At 40.4% G+C, this 20,133-nt stretch overlaps 1 protein-coding gene across 1 annotated transcript in view; it reads left to right on the top strand.

The window, feature by feature from the left end:
• Positions 1-650: 650 nt before the first annotated feature.
• Positions 651-20,133, top strand: part of ANAPC5 (anaphase promoting complex subunit 5) — a 1,323,163-nt gene continuing 1,303,680 nt past the window's right edge. Inside the window, exon 1 of the mRNA XM_044069767.1 lies at positions 651-994. Within this exon, the coding sequence (XP_043925702.1) occupies positions 797-994 (198 nt within the window). The 5' untranslated portion in view covers positions 651-796. The remainder of the gene's footprint in view (positions 995-20,133) is intronic.

Here is a 20,133-nt window from a genome sequence, read left to right as displayed (position 1 = left end):
TTACAACTGAGACAATTATTTACATCCACTACCTGTTTTACAAATAGCTCAAGATGTCTGCTTAAAGTTACATGGATGGAAAAAATAGGGCATAATAAGTGTTACAATATATAAAACCAGTGAACAATGTTTTACATGGTGCAAACAATAAACGTTCCACTTCACTCTTCCATATTTTACAGCACGTTCTCGCATTTTTCTACTGCTGCGTCTCGTAAAAATTAATTTTTTTTGGTACCGATTACAGTCAGTCGATAACACCAGACCTTAAAATTCTGTTTATCAGATTGTTCAGAAAGTGAATGTTGATGCAAAACCTGTTCTAGTTTTTTTAAGTGAATTTGAATAATATTTTTAAAATGATCCCCGTTTTGGAACTTTGTCACCTAATTGCTTTTATCTTTACCTTTAATTCTTAACTAAATAACGTGAAACTACAGCAGCAAAGAAAAAGTAAATAGCAAACGAAGTCCGCCATACGCAAAGATCTATGTTTTCATGACAGAGTTTGAATAGTCGATTTAATCGATTCACATCGCATATTCTGCGACCGGTTATTTTTCCTGCAATGAACCTTGGGTAGGCTGAGAATTTTGGAGGCGGTAGTTTTGCAATTTAACACTTCAGTAGGGAAAGTATTATTTCTTGTGTTCTAATTGTAACGTCTTTTCCTTTTATATTGTTATAATATGGATTTAAGTTAGTTTACGATTTAAAACATGAATTTCTTATCCTCTGTGTTATAGTTTTTTAATAGAAACAACTGTCTGGTTTTGTATTCTGTCTGTTCTAGACCATGGCTAATGTTCATGAAAGCTTGTATTTTAATCCCATGATGACAAATGGGGTTGTACAAGCAAATGTTTTTAGTATTAAAAACTTCGTGACACCTTATAAGATTGCACTACTTGTGTTGTTGGATGAGATAACGTCAGCTCAGATAACACTGGTAGAACGAAGACGCTTAAATAAACTCATATTGCCTCTTCTGCAGGTGAGTTTTTTTTTTTTTTGCATGATTTCATGTTCATTAAATGTTATCCAACACCCGAAGTTCTTTTGGTATTGATGTTTAGATAAAAAGTGTGTGTGTGTTTATATATGCATATATATATATATATATATATATATATATATATACACACACATAGACATAAAGTGTACATAGTAGTAAACTGAATATAGTTGTATTGTTCAAAACAGTTGTAAAAATAGTTTACTCTGTACTTATGTTTTGTGTGATTGTGATGCCATGTAGCATTTATTTACTTGTTTTCACGTGTGTCAGTTGCAGCACATTATGATATAAGTATTTTTTAAATTTTGCTTTTTAAGAGAGTAAAGCAAATAAGCACTGCGTCAGTAATATGTTAAGGCTCCAATTCCTTCTTGCTTATGTTAGCTGTTAACCATTTATGCATTTGATTCTATTGTGGTTTGTCCTTCCATTCTCTGTTTAGAACATGGCTTGCACATTTTTCCATTTGCCAAAGACTTTGTCAGATATTTGGGTGAGGAGACTGCCCGAGATCTTTCATCCAGACTAGTGAGTTGACGACCTAACAAACAAATTGCTAGAATAATAAGATGTTAGTGTGGGGCCGTGTACATTTGTGTATGAGCGTTATGAGAAGGATTGAGGTGTGTGTATGTGTGGAAAGAGGCTGCTGTGAGAAATTGAGAAGGGAAAGGAAGAATGAAAAAGAAAGAGGTTTATTGTAGAACAGAGACTGACCGAATGGAAGAAGGCAAGCAGTAGAGTAAATCATACCCCCCCCCCCCAAACAAGTGTAGTGCCTTTTGTTACTATACACTTTAGTCAGTCTTCCACCTGTTAAGCATTTGGAGTGGAGCCTGTTATACTACATTTTTATTTGTATTAAATCTACTGATAATACTCCATTTCCAAAACTATTTTCTGTTATTCCATTGAAACCCAATTTAAGTTCTGTTATTCCATTGAAACCCAATTTAAGTTCTGTTATTCCATTGAAACCCAATTTAAGTTTTGAATATGTTTTCCTTTTTTTCTGCTATCACACATAACCTATTATTAATTTTTCTGTTAAAACTTTAGTGTATAGAAATTATTGGGTACATTTTTTTTTCTTCCTGTTTATTCTTAAATCTAATAATGCACCTTCTCAGCAAACTTTACTTGAAAAATGTCTGTACTGATCACCACCCTCTGTTCTGTTATTATGTCTTCATTTTCAGTCGTTTACTAGATGACTAATTTTGCTTGTTGTATAGGATGTGGACTGTCATGGTATGTATTTTACCTCAGACTTTTTTTTTTAGTTGTGACATAATTGGCATGGTAGTTGTTGCTAAAAAAAAGTAGCCAGGCTTGTTTACAAATGTAGCCCACATTCCTCTACCTGTAAATAGCTTGGTTCATCATTTTCTCAAGTTCTGCATGTGTGTTTAAAGCACTCCCTCTAAAATGGCCTCACCTAGCTACACTATAAGCTTTCGGATTTCTCAGTTTATATTGCAATATTTGACTTGACACAAGTTAGGATTTTTGCCTGGTCAGAAATTTAACAGTTCACAGATAGCAACATTTGATGCATCTCTGGTTGTTAACACTAGGAACATTAATATATAATTTTATTTTTTTTTTGTAATGGAATTTGCTACATTCACAAAGGATTGATGTTATTGTTTATGAAACGTGGTTAAAGAATAATGACTGGAAACCAGTTCTCCCAGGGCTTAAATGTTTTTACAGTAACAGATATTCTAACAAAAAATCAGATGGAACGTGTTATGACAGAGATTAAAGATTATGAGACCTGTAATTATTACATGTTCAGTGATAAAACCATGAGACCTGTAATTATTACATGTTCAGTGATAACACCAATACTGTAGATTGTGTAACTGTGACAACAAAGACATCCCTGGAACATATAACAATTTTTGGAGTGTATGGACCACAAAAGCCAAGTGCTTATGACCTGGAGGAATTCTAACATTTCTTGAATGAAACACTTGAAGGGAAAAATAAAATTGGCTGGGGAGTTAAATTTATAGGTTCACTGGACGATACTAGGCTATTGGCCCGGAGGCCGTTATAAGCCTAGTCAAGAATTTCACCCATGTTCCTGTGAAGACTGGGGAAAGAAGGCTGCCAGCCTAGTCAAATAGAATTTGATACATAATTCTATCATTTGTATAAATAAATGTAAAATACAGGCTTGTGTTCTTAAATGAAATAAAACACTATAAAATGTGAACTTCAAGATTGTTGCAACATTGCCATCTGCTGTAAGGAAAATCAAGCCAAGCATTTCAAATGTTCTTTGAAGTTACAATTATCTAAAAAGTGGTGTCAAAGCGGCTGGCTGAACACATTCTTTCTATTGTCTTAACTTAAAGAATAATTGTTAGAGTATACATGTGAAATGTCTTTTATTGTTGTAGTTTCCTGAGCAGATGTTAGATTGCTAAATAATGCAGTTTGTGGCCTGGGAACTCCAGACCAAGTTTCAAAATGATGTAGTTTGAGGGCCTTAGCAGAGCTGTTTTAGTCTTTTTAAAAACTATTGTTCAGTGAGAGACAAAAAGCATTTTGTCTTGGACCATCAACCCCAGCACTGCTTATGCTCTCTATGTATGTAAGTAGGATTATAGCACTGTGCTTTCTCTTAAGAATAGCTAAAGATTAGAAAGTTAGTGTGTTTTTCTTTGACGTCAGACCTTTCCCAGGAATGTCTATGAAGTTGTATAAATACTTTTCTCAAAGTGTGGGTGTGTGTCCGCTACCTGGGCAGGGACATGAAGCACTGGTTGGACAGAGAGGGTACTGGAGGTTAGCTTGCTAGCTAGGCTGAGATCTGGATCCTATAGCTGTGCCAGTGGGGATCTTATTGGGGACCTGGAGAGCAAGGGAGCAACCAGCCCCAGACTGACTGATCTCTGTGTGCACTTAAGAGAAATTGTACTTTACTGTGTGTATTTGTTATCCTTTCCTCTTCTATGAGATGACCTCCCTGGTATTAGTGGTGAGGATTGAGGGTCCTTGATTGCTGGGCCAGGGCATTGTCGTCACAGTTCCCACAAAGGCAGCTCCTGTTTTCCCTGTCCAGCAGGGACACAGGTGGACTCCCAGGAGTATATTTTCTATTTCCCATCCATTTGTCAAGGTTCCTCTTAAAGAGCGCTAGTGAGGTACTCTGCTTGACATGGAGAGGAAGTCTGTTCCACAGATGGGGGAGTCACTGGGACCCAAATCTATCCTGACAACAAGTTCTATTAATGTTACAGACCAGGTTGAGACCTTGCGCTCGGGTTGCATGAGTGAGTTTGACTTGCAGGTATGCAGCAACTCCATCAAGGCTGAGTCTGAGATGGCCTTGTATGCCAGACACGCGTTACCTCTGAGCAGTCTGTACAAGACTAAGCAGAGCGACAGGGCTTTTAGCCTATCTGTATAGGATAGGTGTTTGAGACCCTGGATTTTTCTGGTCAGGAACCTCTCTGGTTTCTCCAACTGCTGCATGTGCTTGGCAAAGTACATCCTGAAGGGGGTATTGTACTCAATAATGGGTCTGTTAAGGAGGAGTACAGGGATGTTAAGACCTCCTTGTTCCTGGATGAAATACCTTTACTTATGAGATGGGTCATGTAGAAAGCCTTTTGTACAACAGAGGCAACATGGTGGTCAAAAGTAAGGTTATCATTAACCTGGGTGCCCAAGTCCCTCACGACTGATTGCATGCTTAGTACATTATTATTAATGTGATAATTAATGGGGACACCATTTTCCCCAAAGGGGATAATGATGCATTTCTTGGCATTCAGTTTGAGGCCATGCTTCTGGCACCAGTTATTAGTTTGGTTAAGGCCCTCTTGGAGGATGTTCACATCACTAGAGGAATTTGTGGCAGTGCCCAGCTTGCAGTCATCTGCAAACTTGGTCAACCACAGACCAGTGGTTTTGGCTTGCGCCTCAGAAAAGTATATCCCAAACAGTAGAGGCCCCAGTACTGATCCTTTGGGTATGCCGCTTGTAACAGGTCTACTACTAGAGGTGGCTTCCCCTATTTTGACTGAGTGGGTTCTATCAGTGAGCCCATTAGCTACCCATCTGGTAACATATATGGGTTGATGCCTAGCTGGGGGGGTTTATCTATTATGCATGAGTGGCTTTAGATAGATCAAGGTAGGTGGTGTGCACTGTCTTGCCTTTATCCATGGCTTTGGTGATGGTTTCGAAGAAGGTGACAAAGTTTAACAGGCATGATCTTCTTTTGACAAAACCAAACTGTGTGGGATCAAACATTTGGTGGTTGCCAATGTCCTTGTTTATAAGGTCCATGATAATGGGTTCCATGGCTTTGCAGATCAGGCTAGTTTGGCTGATGGGCCTATAAATGTCTGGGTCAGTGGATGCTTCTTCTTTGTGCATAGGGATGACATTGGCTGTCCTTGTCGCTGCACAGTCTTTGGTTGAATAGGGTGCCTAGTGGTGCTGAAAGCTCTTGCCCGAGTTCATGTAGGACACAGCCGGGGATGTCGAGTCTCATGGAGGCTGTATTTTTTGCCTTTTGAGAGGGCATTAATAACCTGCTCCCTGGTGATGAGGGGAGGGGGGCAGGTGCTGGGGATGTCCTGGTTTACTGATTGGGGAGATGGGGGGGTGAAGTTTTCACTGAACTTGTTTGTCAGCAGGTTGGCTATGTCTATGGCATTTGTGTATGTGGTATTCTTGCTCTTCAGAGCAGATGTGGGTATTACCTTTTGAGATTGTGGACATATGCGAAGAAGGCCTTGTGATTGTCCTTGGATGTGGCCAATTTGGACTCTAAGCTAACCTTAGAAGATTTCACCAGTGACCTTATTTGCTTGTTCAGACAAAGGAGAGATTGCTTCCAACTTGGCACCTGCTTCTTCTTAGTCCTGGACAGCAATTTTTTCCTTTTATTATGGAGTCTGTTTATTGCTGCTGTCCACCAGACATGTTTACTCTTCCTTGAGAAAGATGATTTGGTCCTGTCAAGTATTGCTGAGTCCATGCCGCTATATAGGTGCTCGTATAGTTTTTTGATGTAGGCTTGGACATTAGTGTTAGTTCCAACTGAAGGGATGGTGGCAATGAAGCTGCTTATACCTGCTCTCGGGAGGTTGTAGTCAGCTTTGGAAAAGGTTTTTTGTTCGGCACTGGCAAGGGGGAGGGGGTTGGGGAGATGGTGACTTTGAAAGTGATTGCTTTATAGTCGGATCTTACCAAGGAGGATGATACTGTAGGGGTGCTACAGTGGCTACTCATGTTGGTTAGTACCGGGTCCAGGATATTTTTACCTCTTGTGGGGGTGTCGACCAGCTGATCCAATGCATTGGCATTGATGAAGTAGAGGAATCTCTGGGCTTTTGTGTTTGTGCTAGAATAGGTCTTCCACTTTGTGGTTGGGTAGTTAGTCTCCCAGGATCAGGGTAGAGGGTTGAATCCTGATGGATTCAACTAAGTCCAGATAGGTCGAGTAGGCCTCCTGAGTCATGGTTGGAGGTCTGTTGCTAGCTCTTATTTGAATAGGTGTTTTGTCAATAGTTGCACCTGGAGTGTCTCCTATGCGTCATACTGTTTGACCAGCCTGGAGGCCTGCATGTTTTTGATAAATATTGGAACTCCTCCTCCTTTGGCTTTGTAACTCTTTGTTTGGGATCTGAAAGTGTGGTAGGACAAGTAACTTGGTAAGGCTGGGGTGCACTCTGCAGCTTTGAACCAGGTTTCAGTGACTGCACAAATGACAGCATCTTCCAGGGTGAGGAATGCTTGCAATGAGTGCAGTTTCATGCTAAGACTCCTAGTGTTTAGCAGCATAACCTTTAAATATCATTTAGAATTTTTCACGTTGGTAATTTAGTCCTCATAACTTTGCCTAAAAAAGGCACTATGGGGGAGGCAAGAGCCTTTGCCAGCAGCCTGAATCCTAGGGGAGATAGATGAAGGCCATCTCTGGCAAAGCATCATGGTCTGTCAGGTACTTGGACTTGCGGCATCATTCTGGGTGACAGTAGAATGCTGCTTAAGGCTATGGACATACCTGCCTGTGACATGCATTCAGTGAGCTCAATCCTGTTTCTCTTCATATAGTCCAGAGAGGTGCGCATACCTCTCAACTGTACAGATTTTTGCAGAATGTACAGATTTTTGCCTCATATGTTTGGTGTGTTTTTCGTAAAATTGTGGTTTTATGGCAAATTTGTGGCAGATCATTAAAGACTGAGGTTAGCAAATAATGACAATCATTTGAGTTTCAGACATCATACCATTCAGAAAATTAATTCTAATGCAAAACATGTTATTCTATCAACTGTCTAACTTTGTAAGATCAAGATTTAAAAATTGTCCCAATTTTTGGGCCTTTGTCCCACTTTTATTTATGACTTTGTCCAGATTTCTTGCTCTAAGAGATTAAGAGGTATGGCAGGTACGTCTCAGTCATTCACACCAACATGGACTATGACAGAGTCATAACAGTACCTGTTGTTGAGAGGCTTGAGTGTGTGAGTGATGTGGTGGATTCTAGCACCTGACAGTCAACTTACATTGACTTTCCCCTTGTCTAGCCTGGTGAGGGGCACATCTGTGTTTCTCGCGATAGTCTCCTATGACTAGTATGTTGGGTTTGTGGCTGGGCCTTAGAGTCTTTGAGACACAGACATGTTTACTATGTGTGATGCTTGGTGTGGTGGGTTGCGATGTGCTTGTGGCTTTTGCCTTGGAAGTCTCTCTCTTGTTTAGGTATGTTTTTATTGAGAACCTTCACATATGTAGGAATGTACTGTACAGGTGTGGGTGGTGTTAGAGGTGTGGTGTTTGTGCAGACAGCCTTCTCAGTGCCAGATGTACTGGCTTCTGATTGAGACAGCAAGGATTCTAGGTTCTTACTGTAATTGCATCTCACATATTGTGTTCCTAGGTGGTAGAACAGGGTTGTCTGTGTACATGAGGCAATTGCTACACTGTCTCAGGATGCCCATGCAATCTAAACCAGTGCGCAGAAGATGAATAGCCATTATATGGAAGCAAAACTGTTACTATTTAAAACTAATTGATTCCACTGAGTGCATCGCTCCAATGTAAAAGGAATGCGGCAACAAGCTTTGAAAAAGAAACTGAATGCAAATAAATAAATAAATAAATAAAAAACTATTTATCAGGATCCAGGCATCCAAGGTCAGGAGGATAAATTTCCATAAGAACACGATAAATAATTAAGATGCGAGACAGAAAATATAAGAAATGGTAAAGAGATCGAACTATAACTTTGAATATGAAAATAAGCTGGACTGACCAACATAGTGCGAGAAAAGTTCACGAAAAAATTGAAAATTTATATAAAGATATTGAGCATAATATGAAACCCTTTTATAGATATATATAGGAAATGGTAGGTATAAAGCCAAATTGATTGACTACTTGTCGATTCTAACATTTATTCTTAAACGCAACAAATTTTAAATATATTTACAAAATTTGATGTAAAGCAGTTTGGCTTCACAAAGGGGAGCAATAAATTATCCTGGTAACATCCAGGTAGCTTCAGATACTGAAAATAAATCGGATTACATTGAAAAAGAACTATGCAAACTGGACCCAAGCAAAGCACAAGAATGAGATGGAATAAGTAGTACTAGTGACCTGAGAACAATTCTGCATGAACTTAAAATACCATTATATCTGTTATTCACTAGGTCATTTAAATAATTGGAGATTCCTCAAGACTGGAGACCTGCACTTGTTGAACCTAAATTTTAAGGGCAATTGGACAAACATAATCATACAGATCTCTGTTTACTTTTCATGTTGTGGAAAAATTAGTGGAAAAGGTTATTTTTGATAAATTATACAAATTGGAAAGATTGGGACTTGACAGCATACATCATCAGCAAATGGGTTGTGGATGGATGGATATTTTGAAAATAAAGCTGTAACGCAATGTTTTATAACAGTATAATAGCTATAAAGGGAAAATTGTGCTGTGATATAATTTATATAGAGTTAACTTTAGTATTTGATAAGGTTGATACAGCATGGCTTACAAATAGGACATGGCAAATATACAATCAGACAAGTTAAATTCTTTGTTACAGTCGGAGTGCCTTACAGGGCTCTGCCCTATGCCCATACTTGTTTAGGTTGTATTTTTCAGATCTACCTATTTCATCTGAGGTGCTTTACAGTCTGTATGCAGATTACATCCATTACATATGTGGCATGTCTGCAAAAGAACTTCACTAAATTGACCACTTGGGCACAGGAGAATAACCTGCTGATAAATAACATAAAAACTAAGGGTATAAGAGTAGGAGAGAGACTGAAGAATGAATATTTAATACTGCACACTAACTTAAACTGTGCATTCATTTGAGGACTTTGGCATATGGGTCGATCCAGCTTTGAGTTTTTCCTAATATAAACCACTTGGTTAATTATAGTTTATAAATCTTTGTGTACAGCCTATACTTATAAGTGTAGTAAATCAGAAATGATGAAATAATGTACATTAGACCTGCATTTGAGTATGAAATAACAGTATGGAAACATTGTAAGAAAACAAGCATGAGAAAATTGGAAAGAGTACAGTGGAAATATACCAAGCGTATCCATGGATATGAAAATTTGTTATTATGAAAGACTAAAATACTTGAACTTGTACATGTTTATTTAAGAAACTTTATTGAGGTGTATGGGGCATTTAGAGAGTACTACGTATGGAAATGTTTAATTTTATCAAAACGGAGTAGAGAATCCTCAAACAACCTGTGTCAAAGATTTTATATGAATGAGAGGTGTCTTAATTGCTTGAGAGTAAATGATGCATGAAGTAGACATGAATTAGACATTAAAGCAAGCACTGGTTTTAAGAACAACCTTGACACTTATTATGGGTATTATCTGTTTTGCTATAGAAGGACATTATTGCCCATGTCTGAAATATTTGTGTCCCCATCTGGCTTTCTGTCTGGTCTTTACATTCTAGATTGGCTAGGTAAACTCCCTTGGCAGAAAGTGCATGAACTGGTTTAAGTGACCTGCTCAGACACACACTTCTTCCCAGCCAAGCTATCCATTATACCCTTTTCCTTTCAGCCTATATGTCTCAAAACCCAGACTTTTTCCAACATCTGAAGTTCTGGTAAAAATGGATATTTGCCTTATGATAGCAGGCTGTAATGTGTGTGTTGTGCCGTTTCTATGTCGAGCATACCGGTTTATTAAACTGTACTGCTGTATAGAGTACCACTATTGTCATGTCTGCATAAAATGGCTTAAAAGGTGCCCCTACCACTTGCGTTCGTATTGTCGCAAGTCTTTGGAACTCTAAGGCTGTATTCATGTTTTTTACTAACTCCAAAAGCTGCTGTTATTTGTAGCATAATCTTTGTCTTGAACTCTGTGTTAAAAAGTCATTATAAAATTGAAATTTCCTAACTCTGCCCTTTTGTGTCTCTGACCTCTTTTGTTTAGACTCATGGGCATTTACTAGCTAATGACCTCAAGGGCCTTTTTAAGCCTATCCATGCATCCCAAATCTCTGACAAGTTCTCGTACCCTTGTTAAGTGTAAGCAGTGGCTTGGGAGATGAACCATTTAAGGTTGCCTGTGTCCATTAGGTACCAAACCAGGGATGAATTTCCTGTTTGTTATCCAATTGTCCAAGTTGCACTTATAGGTTCATAGAGTAGTACTAGGCTAGCTGCCCTTGCGAGCCATTTTAAGCCTAGCTAGCTATACCATGTGAGACTCAAACCCTGCAGCTTGTGTTTGTAAGGCAAACACCTTAACCATTAGGCCACCCTCCCAACCCACTTGAATTGGGTTAGGGAGGAACTCCTGCTTCACATGGATGGGGAGCCAGAGACGAGATAATTTCTGGGATACATACCCGTCTCTCTAGCAGGTCCTATTTATATCACAGGCAATGTTTAAGTCTTTAGAATGGGCAATTCTGGTGCTATTTGTTTTGCAGGAGGTCCATCAGAGTGGGGTCTGACAATGCCCTGTATAGCAGGCATAATTCTACCTTAAAAAGCCTGTAGGAGACAGAATACAGGGATAGAGCCGTGAGGCGGTCTGCATAGGACATTTTACTTAAGCCCTGTATTCTCTTAGTGAGGAACCTCTGTGGATGTTCCAGTTGTTGACTATGCCTGGTTAGGTACAGACCAAAGGGGGCTCTGCATTATGCACAGTACCCAGATTATTTTATTTGTTTTGTACCAGAAAACCTGCAACTCTCTCTTTGTATCCGATACCATTGATACTTGTGTGTTCTACATGTCCCAGAAGTAGAGCTTCCAATGAAGGTAGTCACTGTTTTTTATGGAGATCAGGTGGAAACCAGGACTTGCTGAGGGGCATTTGTGTATTGGGGAAAGGGTGCCAGAAAGGTTGTCACTTGCAGAAGTGAATGTTGTCTCTTTTTAGTACACCTGTTGCGTGTCTACCCACTGGGTGCTTTGCCAAGGTAAATATGGTGAAACACTAGGTAATAAAATAGCCTTCTATTTCTACAAGGCATCTGACAAAGCAAGATTGTCGTCAGTCTTGTGATGCTGCAGTCCTCTTCTCTATCTCCTGCCAGGCAGATACTAGTTTAACTGATATCTGTTCCGTAAGTCTAGGTCTGCTTCATATTTTTGTCATTGGTGGCTCACCAGATGTGTGAGCACCTGCCTGATCATGTATTTGATTTGCTGAATCTGTGGTATTTTCACATCCTTGTACTCAAAATATAGGACTCTGCTCTCCTTGCTCACTGTTAGAGACAATTGTCTTAAACCTATCCAGCTATGCAGACTGCAATAGTTAACATTTTGCTTTTCTCTTTCTGCACTGTCTATCATTCTGCTATTCTGCTTGACATTTCCTTCTTTCAAAAAATATTCTGTCGTTGTATTCTTTGCTGGTAGTTTCTCTGAGGGTTAGCTTGATTCCCTCAATTTCCACTTGAAAACTGTGAGACTTTAGGTGAGTCATTTAACCAAATGGTGCTTCTTTGTTGTCATCAAAAAGGGAAACTTGAGCCCAGTGGGCGTTCCTGTTTAACAAAAGTAAAATCTACTATACCCAAAATGACTGCAGTGCCTTCCTCTCTCTGGACTGTTCCATAATTGAAAAAATAAAATCTTGTTGTTGACCATACATTCAGAGCCACAGAAGGCTACATTCACATGTCAGAATTTACTAATGATGAGGAATGATTCTCTCTACCATATCTTTAAAGGAGAGCTGCACCCGCAGACTCAAAAAAAAAAAGTTTACTTCATCAAGATTTGGTGTTTTTTAACACCACTCTGGGAATATTTACAGGTTTTTAAATATTTTTATATGTAATTTCTGAGTCTGACCACATGGAGTCTGGCATCTTGAAGTAATTCTGATTGTTTAGTCTGCCTCTAGGTATCCCACAATGCAGTGCCTGTATGTAAAAAAACATTACATCACAAAAGCTCCTGTCACTGCATTGATTTTACATGCACACACTGCTGTCTTTCAGTCTGTGAGTATTTAAGTAACATTTTATGCTGTTCAATGACTATTTAAAACATAAAGCCACTGAACCGACTTGCTTCTTTTAGAATGGCTAAACTGCAGTCTTTTCTGAAGCCTCAGTTGTATTACTTTGACTCGTATCCCATCCCCTTCACACCTAACTTCCCTATCTGTCAAAGTGCTAAGGATACTTTGAGCTGTTACATGCTATGACTGACAGCTCATAGCAGCAGACTTGACTCATGTACTGTTTCCTTGTTCTAGCCTTTACTTTTCTGTATGGGTAGAGGAAGGCCTAGGGAGCTGTGACATCACAGCATGGGTGGATTTTTAGGATAGTCAAGGTGATGTCAGTTTTGGGAGGAAATTGGCCAGAAAACTACCTGTATTCAGTGGTCTTTGATATCCATGAATTGGAGACTGCAGCAGTGTGGGATAAAAGTTTTTTGAAAGTGAGACTATCACAGTATAGTAAGGTACCATTCTAGTGGAGAGAGACAGTAGATTTAAAATATTTTAACCGCTGTATTATTGTTTACTCATGGCAAGGACAGTAAATGGGGTGAAAAAGGACAGATAAGTTGACCATTTAATAACAAAATCCCATTGTTGCCCTTTAATTTAGAAGGATACGAAGATTCTATAAATATCAGTGCAGTCTTTTGTGCGTTATCCTGCTGATGGTGTATACCTTTCAGAATGTGGTGCTTTGGTCCCAGTGCCCAGGAAAGCAGAATTGACATTGGCCCCAATACCCAAGAAAAGCATTATTAGTTTTTCTTCACATGAGAAGTTTGTTTTGAACAGAGACCATCAAAGTGGGCATTTCACTGTCTCAGGAATTGCTTGTAAGAGGAACTCTAGTTCCTATTCTCTTTGTGACATATTGGATGGCATATAATCTGTAGAGGAAATGACTTGGGAGACCTTTTGAGGGTAGACTCTATGCCCAGGCTTCTGTTGGTTTGCAGCCTTATTATCCATGTAGCATACTGTGCAGTATCTGACATAAACATGCCCTGGCACTCCTTGATGTGCCTTTCTGGAGTTGTAGAGGACATCAAGTCATCATTTTATGGGCTTGTCCTTTGAGACGTCTCCTGCTGGTTTGTCCAGACATCATGGAATCATTAAGATCATTATGTGAAAAGGTAAGCCCTTAATGTTGTGCATGTGAAATTTTACTGAATTTTCTTCCAGCAATGCATCCCAACAGTTGAAAGGAATCCTTTTAAACCTGGTTTCACTGAAACCAGCAGCAAGAATCTGAAAGGAATCGACAATGTTCCTTCAGTAGCCTCCCATCAGGGGGTGCTGATGCAGAAGCAGATTTCAACAGCAGTTTCAGGTCGTTATCCTGATTACTCTCAGGTTAAAGCGGTTGGGGGGTGTTCTCTTTAAGCATCATCTTGGTCCAGACGTTCCAATAATGCTTGTGGAAGAAGGTGATATTGGATAAGCCAATGAAGCCTTTTCAGCTGTATTGACATGCTAGCCTGTCTCTGTGGCAGAGAGGGATAGTGCCCTGATACTAACCCCAGTGATTAGTGTTTGATTGTTTGATTAGTGGCCCCAACAGTAGAGGAGCTAGATAGGGAGATGTAAGGCTGATGATGGTGGGAAGGGATTGCATATACCCAAGAACACATTGGGTTGTACAGTTTTCAACTACAAATCATCAACTCTACCCTCCTTCTGCCCCAGCCTCTCCACTATCCTATCCAGATATTCCCCTGTTTGGACGTTATGCAGCTCAAATTAATAATTAATCTACAAACCCAAAACCAAAATAGGCTGCCTTCATTATAACTATAACCTAGCTATATCCTGGAACCAACTCCCCTTGGAAATAAAATCCTGCCAGCATAGCAAAAGTTTCAAATTAGCCACAAGGAAATACCTAAAAACAAAATGGTCTTGCCAGTGTAGCCAACCACCCTGAAACCACCATCCTTTCTCATATTTCGCCACCTCACTCTTAATGTATCTCTAACACTATTCCCCTGCCTCTTCTACCTCTTCCCTTCCTCTATTTCCAACCACTCTTAATTCTTACAGTCTAAAACAACCTACCCGTCTAGTCTGTCTCCTATACTCTACCTCTCCTACTTTCCTTTTTTGTTTCCAAACTTCTATACAACTAGATCCTACCCACTTTAAATAAGCATCTGCCGAACTATTAACTCATTTTGCTCTAAGCAGCTAAAATAATATTGTAACTAGTCACATTTTCTTCTGCCAATTGTTTAAAACCTTGGGCCGGATTCACAAAACCTCCGTGTAAGACTTAATATGTCTTACTCGGAGGCTGCAGTTGAACGGTATGACGTCAGCATGCCATGCATATTCATTAGGGCATGCTGAATCATACCCTAGTCTAACACGGTCCGTGTAGGAAAGTAGGGGGCGTGTCCGATTGCTGAGTACAGCAAAGGGACACGCCCCCAGAAGAGTCAGAGTCCTGAAAGTAAACACCCACGAGCGAGTCTGCTGAAATGTCAAGGAACACAACACCACACATCCCCACAGACTAAACCTACTGAAAATGTGTAAAATGTAAAAATAGCAGTTTCATTTTTTTTTTTTTTTTTTTTTTTTTTTATAATTTCCAAAATGTTTGCCCGCATTTGCGCTAGTTTGTGCAGGTATGCCCTTCCCTCAGCCACAGTTAGCAGACATTGAAAAGTATATAAGATCTACATATGCAAATTAAGCCAAGTAGCAATAGCGTAGTAATAGAGATGCTGGCCAAAGAGGAGGTAGTCACGGTTTGAGCACCCACAATATCATTCTCCATTTTTATTTAAAGAAGTATGAAACAATCCCCTGACATATATAACTATAATTTAAGTAAAATGTAATGAAATGGTCCATGTATTTGTGAACAAAACCGATGTAATATATAAAAAAAGGATCATAATTGCCCATGGCTTAGCAACGCTTTAACAAGCTTAATATGAGTGCCCGTAGCTGAGCAGCGCTTTAACAAGCTTAATATGAGTGCCCGTAGCTGGGCAGCGCTTTACCCAGCTTAATACGAGTGCTTATAGCTAAATAACGCATTACCCAGCGTAAGCCGTTTGCGCGAAGCTGCGCAGTGTGCCAACCAGCTTACCGTCGGGCAACGTTGGGCAAGCTGTAGCAAAGTTGCCTTAACACAAACACACCTCCTAGCCTGTCTAGACAGTAGTGAAATAAAAAAGCAATGACAAGAATCGAACCCAGGATACTGTGCACCGTAGTCAAAGTACTGAACCACTAAGCCATGACAGTTGTCCTTAGAAATACAGTATTACCATACATATAGGAATGAATGAAAATATAACCATGACAAAGCAGGTTTGCTGTAAGCAGAGAAATATCCAAAATGGCCAATCACAGATAAGTGCGGGAAAACCGGCATATATAAGCCCCATGGGCGGGAATACACACCATAACTGATTGTGGTACCCATTTGCAGTCAGGATGGCAGGTACAGGAGAGGGAAATCGCTTTAGAGCACAAAGGTGGGGCATTCAGGAGTCAAAATATATGGTTTGGTTCCTAGTCCACCATCATGAAGGCCAACTCATGCAGGGCCAAGTTCAATGGGGAGCGTACAAGGCAGAGGCGTGGAACCGGTTGGCACATGATCTCACCAGTGCCACAGGCATTCCGAGGACTGGTGGTCCGTCACCATCATGCAGACCTGAAGCGACAAAAGGAGGGCCAACTGAACCGAAGGATCCAGGAGGCCCGTCAAATGCCCAACGCCCCACTACTGAGTAAGTATCCATGTAATTAAGTATGTAAGAAATACTATCCTAGCCTATAGTATGGATAGGTATGTTCCAATATTCCTTCATTTATATTACAGCTGCAGGTGTTTGTTCCGCGAATCGGCAAGCCTATGCTGATAGGCTGGCAAGGTTGCGCCACCAGGCAGGTTAGTAATTATTCTGCTGGTATTAAAATAGAATAGAAGTGAGACAGCCTGTAAAAGAGTTCAGTGTTGTAACCCTGTAATAAAGGTCAAATAAGCCTAGAAGAAAGATTCTGCTAGTATTGTAAGATTAGATAAGTGATGCAGCCTGGAAAAGAGTATTGCAATCCAGTAATAAAGATTAAACAAGTCTCAAATAGAGTTTCCACCTGTATTGTAATATCAGATATCTGCTTCAGCCTGAAAATGAGTGTTGTAATCAATCAACAAAGGATAGACAAGTGTCGAATACATCCTTGCAAATTCTGCCATATGAAATAAGTGAGTCAGCTGGAAAGGATTGTTGTAACCCAGTATTAAATGTTAATAAAGCCTAGAATGAAGTACCATCCTGAAGTGTAAATGTAAAATAAGTGAGAGAGTGTGAGAAAGACAGTTTGAAGCTACCAAGAAAGTTGTAATAAGTCTGGAATAAAGGTATACTGTATTCACTACATAATGAAACGAATGAGACAGCCACAACCAAAGAGTGAAATGTCTTTAATAAAGTACAGAACCTGGACTGTGTCCATCCCACAATTTGGATATGTTGCTGTACCCTTGCATTATGGAGATAGTATGGTTGTATGAAATGCTGAACATCCACAGTTGTCTAGACCCATATAAATCAAATGTAGCAGGATGCTTTACCTGAATACAGTCAGATATGAACATATATGAATAAAAATGGAATGTATATTAATGTAGCAGTAACATCCCCATCACCAGCATTCCTAAGGGTACATACAGGAAACCGTACTAATACATGTAGGGGATATATATCTGCATCTACTAGGAATGTACAGTATATGCATAGGTAGTTTAAGTTGTTAATGTAATATTTCTCCACCCTACCCTATTCTCACAAATGATGCCATTCCACACCAAACTGGGTATGTGTATTCACAATTAATTCCCATGGACATTTGTCCTGTTGGTTTATACATATCTGCATGTACGTTGATGCTTGTGCCCTGTTCACATATCCATACAAGATGGCCTGTTGCCACCAATGAACCCTGCATGCTGTTGGAATGTCCACTGTTATTCTAAATATGCATGTGTTATGCTTGCTGCTCAATGTTCAGAATTCATGTGTGTTTGGTTAATGGGAATACTGATGCATGCTGTTACAACTAATTTTGAATGGTGTTTGTTACTAATCCAAAATGCCATATAATAGTGCTAAACATAGGACAACAGGGAAGGTGGGTTCCAGTGGACCCACCTCTCCCACCTCATCTGGCGAATACACCTGGCACCAGTGCCCAGGCCGGAACCTCCTCCGGTGGCCCTGTGCCACCTTCGGGTGGAAGCGCTGCAGGGGATGGGGCTCGTCCCCCCTCTGCAAGCGTGGCTGGAGGAGAGCCTCCACTCACCCTCCATAGGGTCCAGTCTGTGGTGCGTAGTGAGATCAGGCGTTCTGTGACTGATCCCCTACTCCAGCTTGAGGCAAGAGTGGCGCAACTCACGGGTGTGCCTGGCTGTCCTATCCAGCCCCCAGCACAGCCCCGGCCTGGGCTGTGAAGGCGCAGTGGTAACTGCCCATGGGTGGGGATCTCAGTTCCACTGTTGCCATCTGTGGGCTCATGGGCTTGCGATGTCCAAACATCCGTCCTCATCAATTGTGTTTACCCCCCACATGTGTCATACTCCGCCCCTGTATGCATCTTGTTTGCGCCCCTGTATGCATCTTGTTTGTCTTGTCTGTTAACCTCCCCAACCTACCTCCCCAAATATACCTACTTCCTGTACCTCACATTCCACTCTCACCTGAAAAAAAAATTAAAAAAGGGCACTCTGTTACCACAAAAAAATTACGCCCCATACATAGCTGCCCATTTTGCATACATGCCTGGACATGTAAACTGATAATTACAATTAGCTGTACAACATATTTAGTTGTCCTCACCCCTCTCTCAGGGTTGGAAGGTGTCAAATCTCACTCTAAATTTCTAACATATGCACAGCTGTTGCTGGTAAAGAACTGGGCAGCTATGGGCCTTCCCTACATCCTTCCTTCACATCCCGAGCTTGTTTTCCTAATGTCCTACCCTCTTTGTGCTCCCTTTTTCACCACTGTCCTATTTCCCCATTTTCTTTTCTTTAAAAGAAATTAGCGTGGGTGTTAGCGGGAGTAAGCACTTTTAAGCAGTAGTCAGCAGGTGTGCGCTTGTGTGCACTTAGCTAAGCGTAGATAAGCGTTGCGCAAACCGGCTTACAACTGCTTAAAAGTGCCTTAGTCACTCTGTATGACGAGGCCTGTAGTCTGCTCATCAGCAAAATAAAATACCCCTGTCAGTCTCGAACCCCGAACCTTGGAAACAGTAGACTGCATGAATTACCACTGAGCCACAGCAGATATACAAGAACTTGGTGCTGAAAGAAATATATCGTGAAATACAATGAGTGAATGTAAAGGGAAAATAGGAAGGCCATTACACAAAGCTTGTTCTGTGTATCTTTACTGGCAATTCTTGTGGAATTGCATTACATGAGTGTGATACAGCCATGCTAGTAGGTAATAATGTTACAGTAGCACCTTACAAACCCACACAGTAGCAGAGCAGGATAAACATTGCCATATTTGAATAGGTAAGGGGCCAGACCTCCCATTTACCAGGGATGTCCCTGATTTGCAAACAAATGTTACCTGTGCCCCACTGACTCCCTGTGAAATGCACTAACAGTAGGCAGAAAGGTGGGGAATCCCACACAATGGTAACTGTCAATAAGTTACAGTAGACACTACTTGCATGTCAGAAATGATGTAATACATATGCTCAAAATACCCCACAGTCACAACTGCAGAATATCTGAAATATATCACGGGTGTATCCCACTGATATGTACCTTTCCCTGAGGCTGGTCAAATGTATACCTGAAAGTATCTCAGGCCTGGAAGTGTCAGAAACACACAGGCATATTAGCCTGTCTGCTGTTACACACTCTGCGAATAGCTGTAGAATTACTTCCACAAGCATGCCCTTATGTGGGAGTACAACACAGAAATATCAGAGGATGTAGCCATCTAACATACTAATGACAGTATAGCAGTTCACAAGCACTGCATGTGCCTGATGATCATAATTGTTAGTACAATATACGTAGTTGTCCTCACCCCTCTCTCAGGGGTGGAAGGTTTCAAATGTCACACCAAATGTCAAACATATGTACAGCTATTGCAGTTAAAGAAATGTGCAGCTATGGACCTTCCCTACACATCCCTAGCTGGTGTCCCCACTGACTTCCTGCTTCCCGCTTACAACTGTTTAAAAGTGCCTTAGTCGCTCTGTATGACAAGGCCCTAGTACTGCTCAGCAGCAAAATAAAATACCTTTGTAAGTGTCAAACCCCAGAGCTTGGCCTCACCAGACTGTATGAAGTACCACCAAGCCACAGCAGACATATAAGAACTTAGTGCTGAAAGAAATATATCATGCATTACAAGGAGTGAATGTAAATGGAAAATAGGAAAGCCATATCAACACATTCCAGTAAAGACAAATATCAGGCATTCAAGGAGTGAATGTAAAGAGAAAATAGAAAATCCATAGCAACACATTGCAAGAACTACTGTTGTATGCCAGTTAATCCACAAATCCCACAGGAAAGTACATACTCCCATGTAAACAGTGTTAGCATTAGCAGGTGTGAGTTA

The sequence above is a fragment of the Protopterus annectens genome, chromosome 4.part0 (genome assembly GCF_019279795.1).
Source record: "Protopterus annectens isolate FY-2018-M chromosome 4.part0, PAN1.0, whole genome shotgun sequence".
In the NCBI taxonomy this organism is placed as follows: domain Eukaryota; kingdom Metazoa; phylum Chordata; order Ceratodontiformes; family Protopteridae; genus Protopterus; species Protopterus annectens.
Note: the sequence above shows the minus strand (reverse complement) of the source record. Positions and strands in the feature narration are given on the sequence as shown.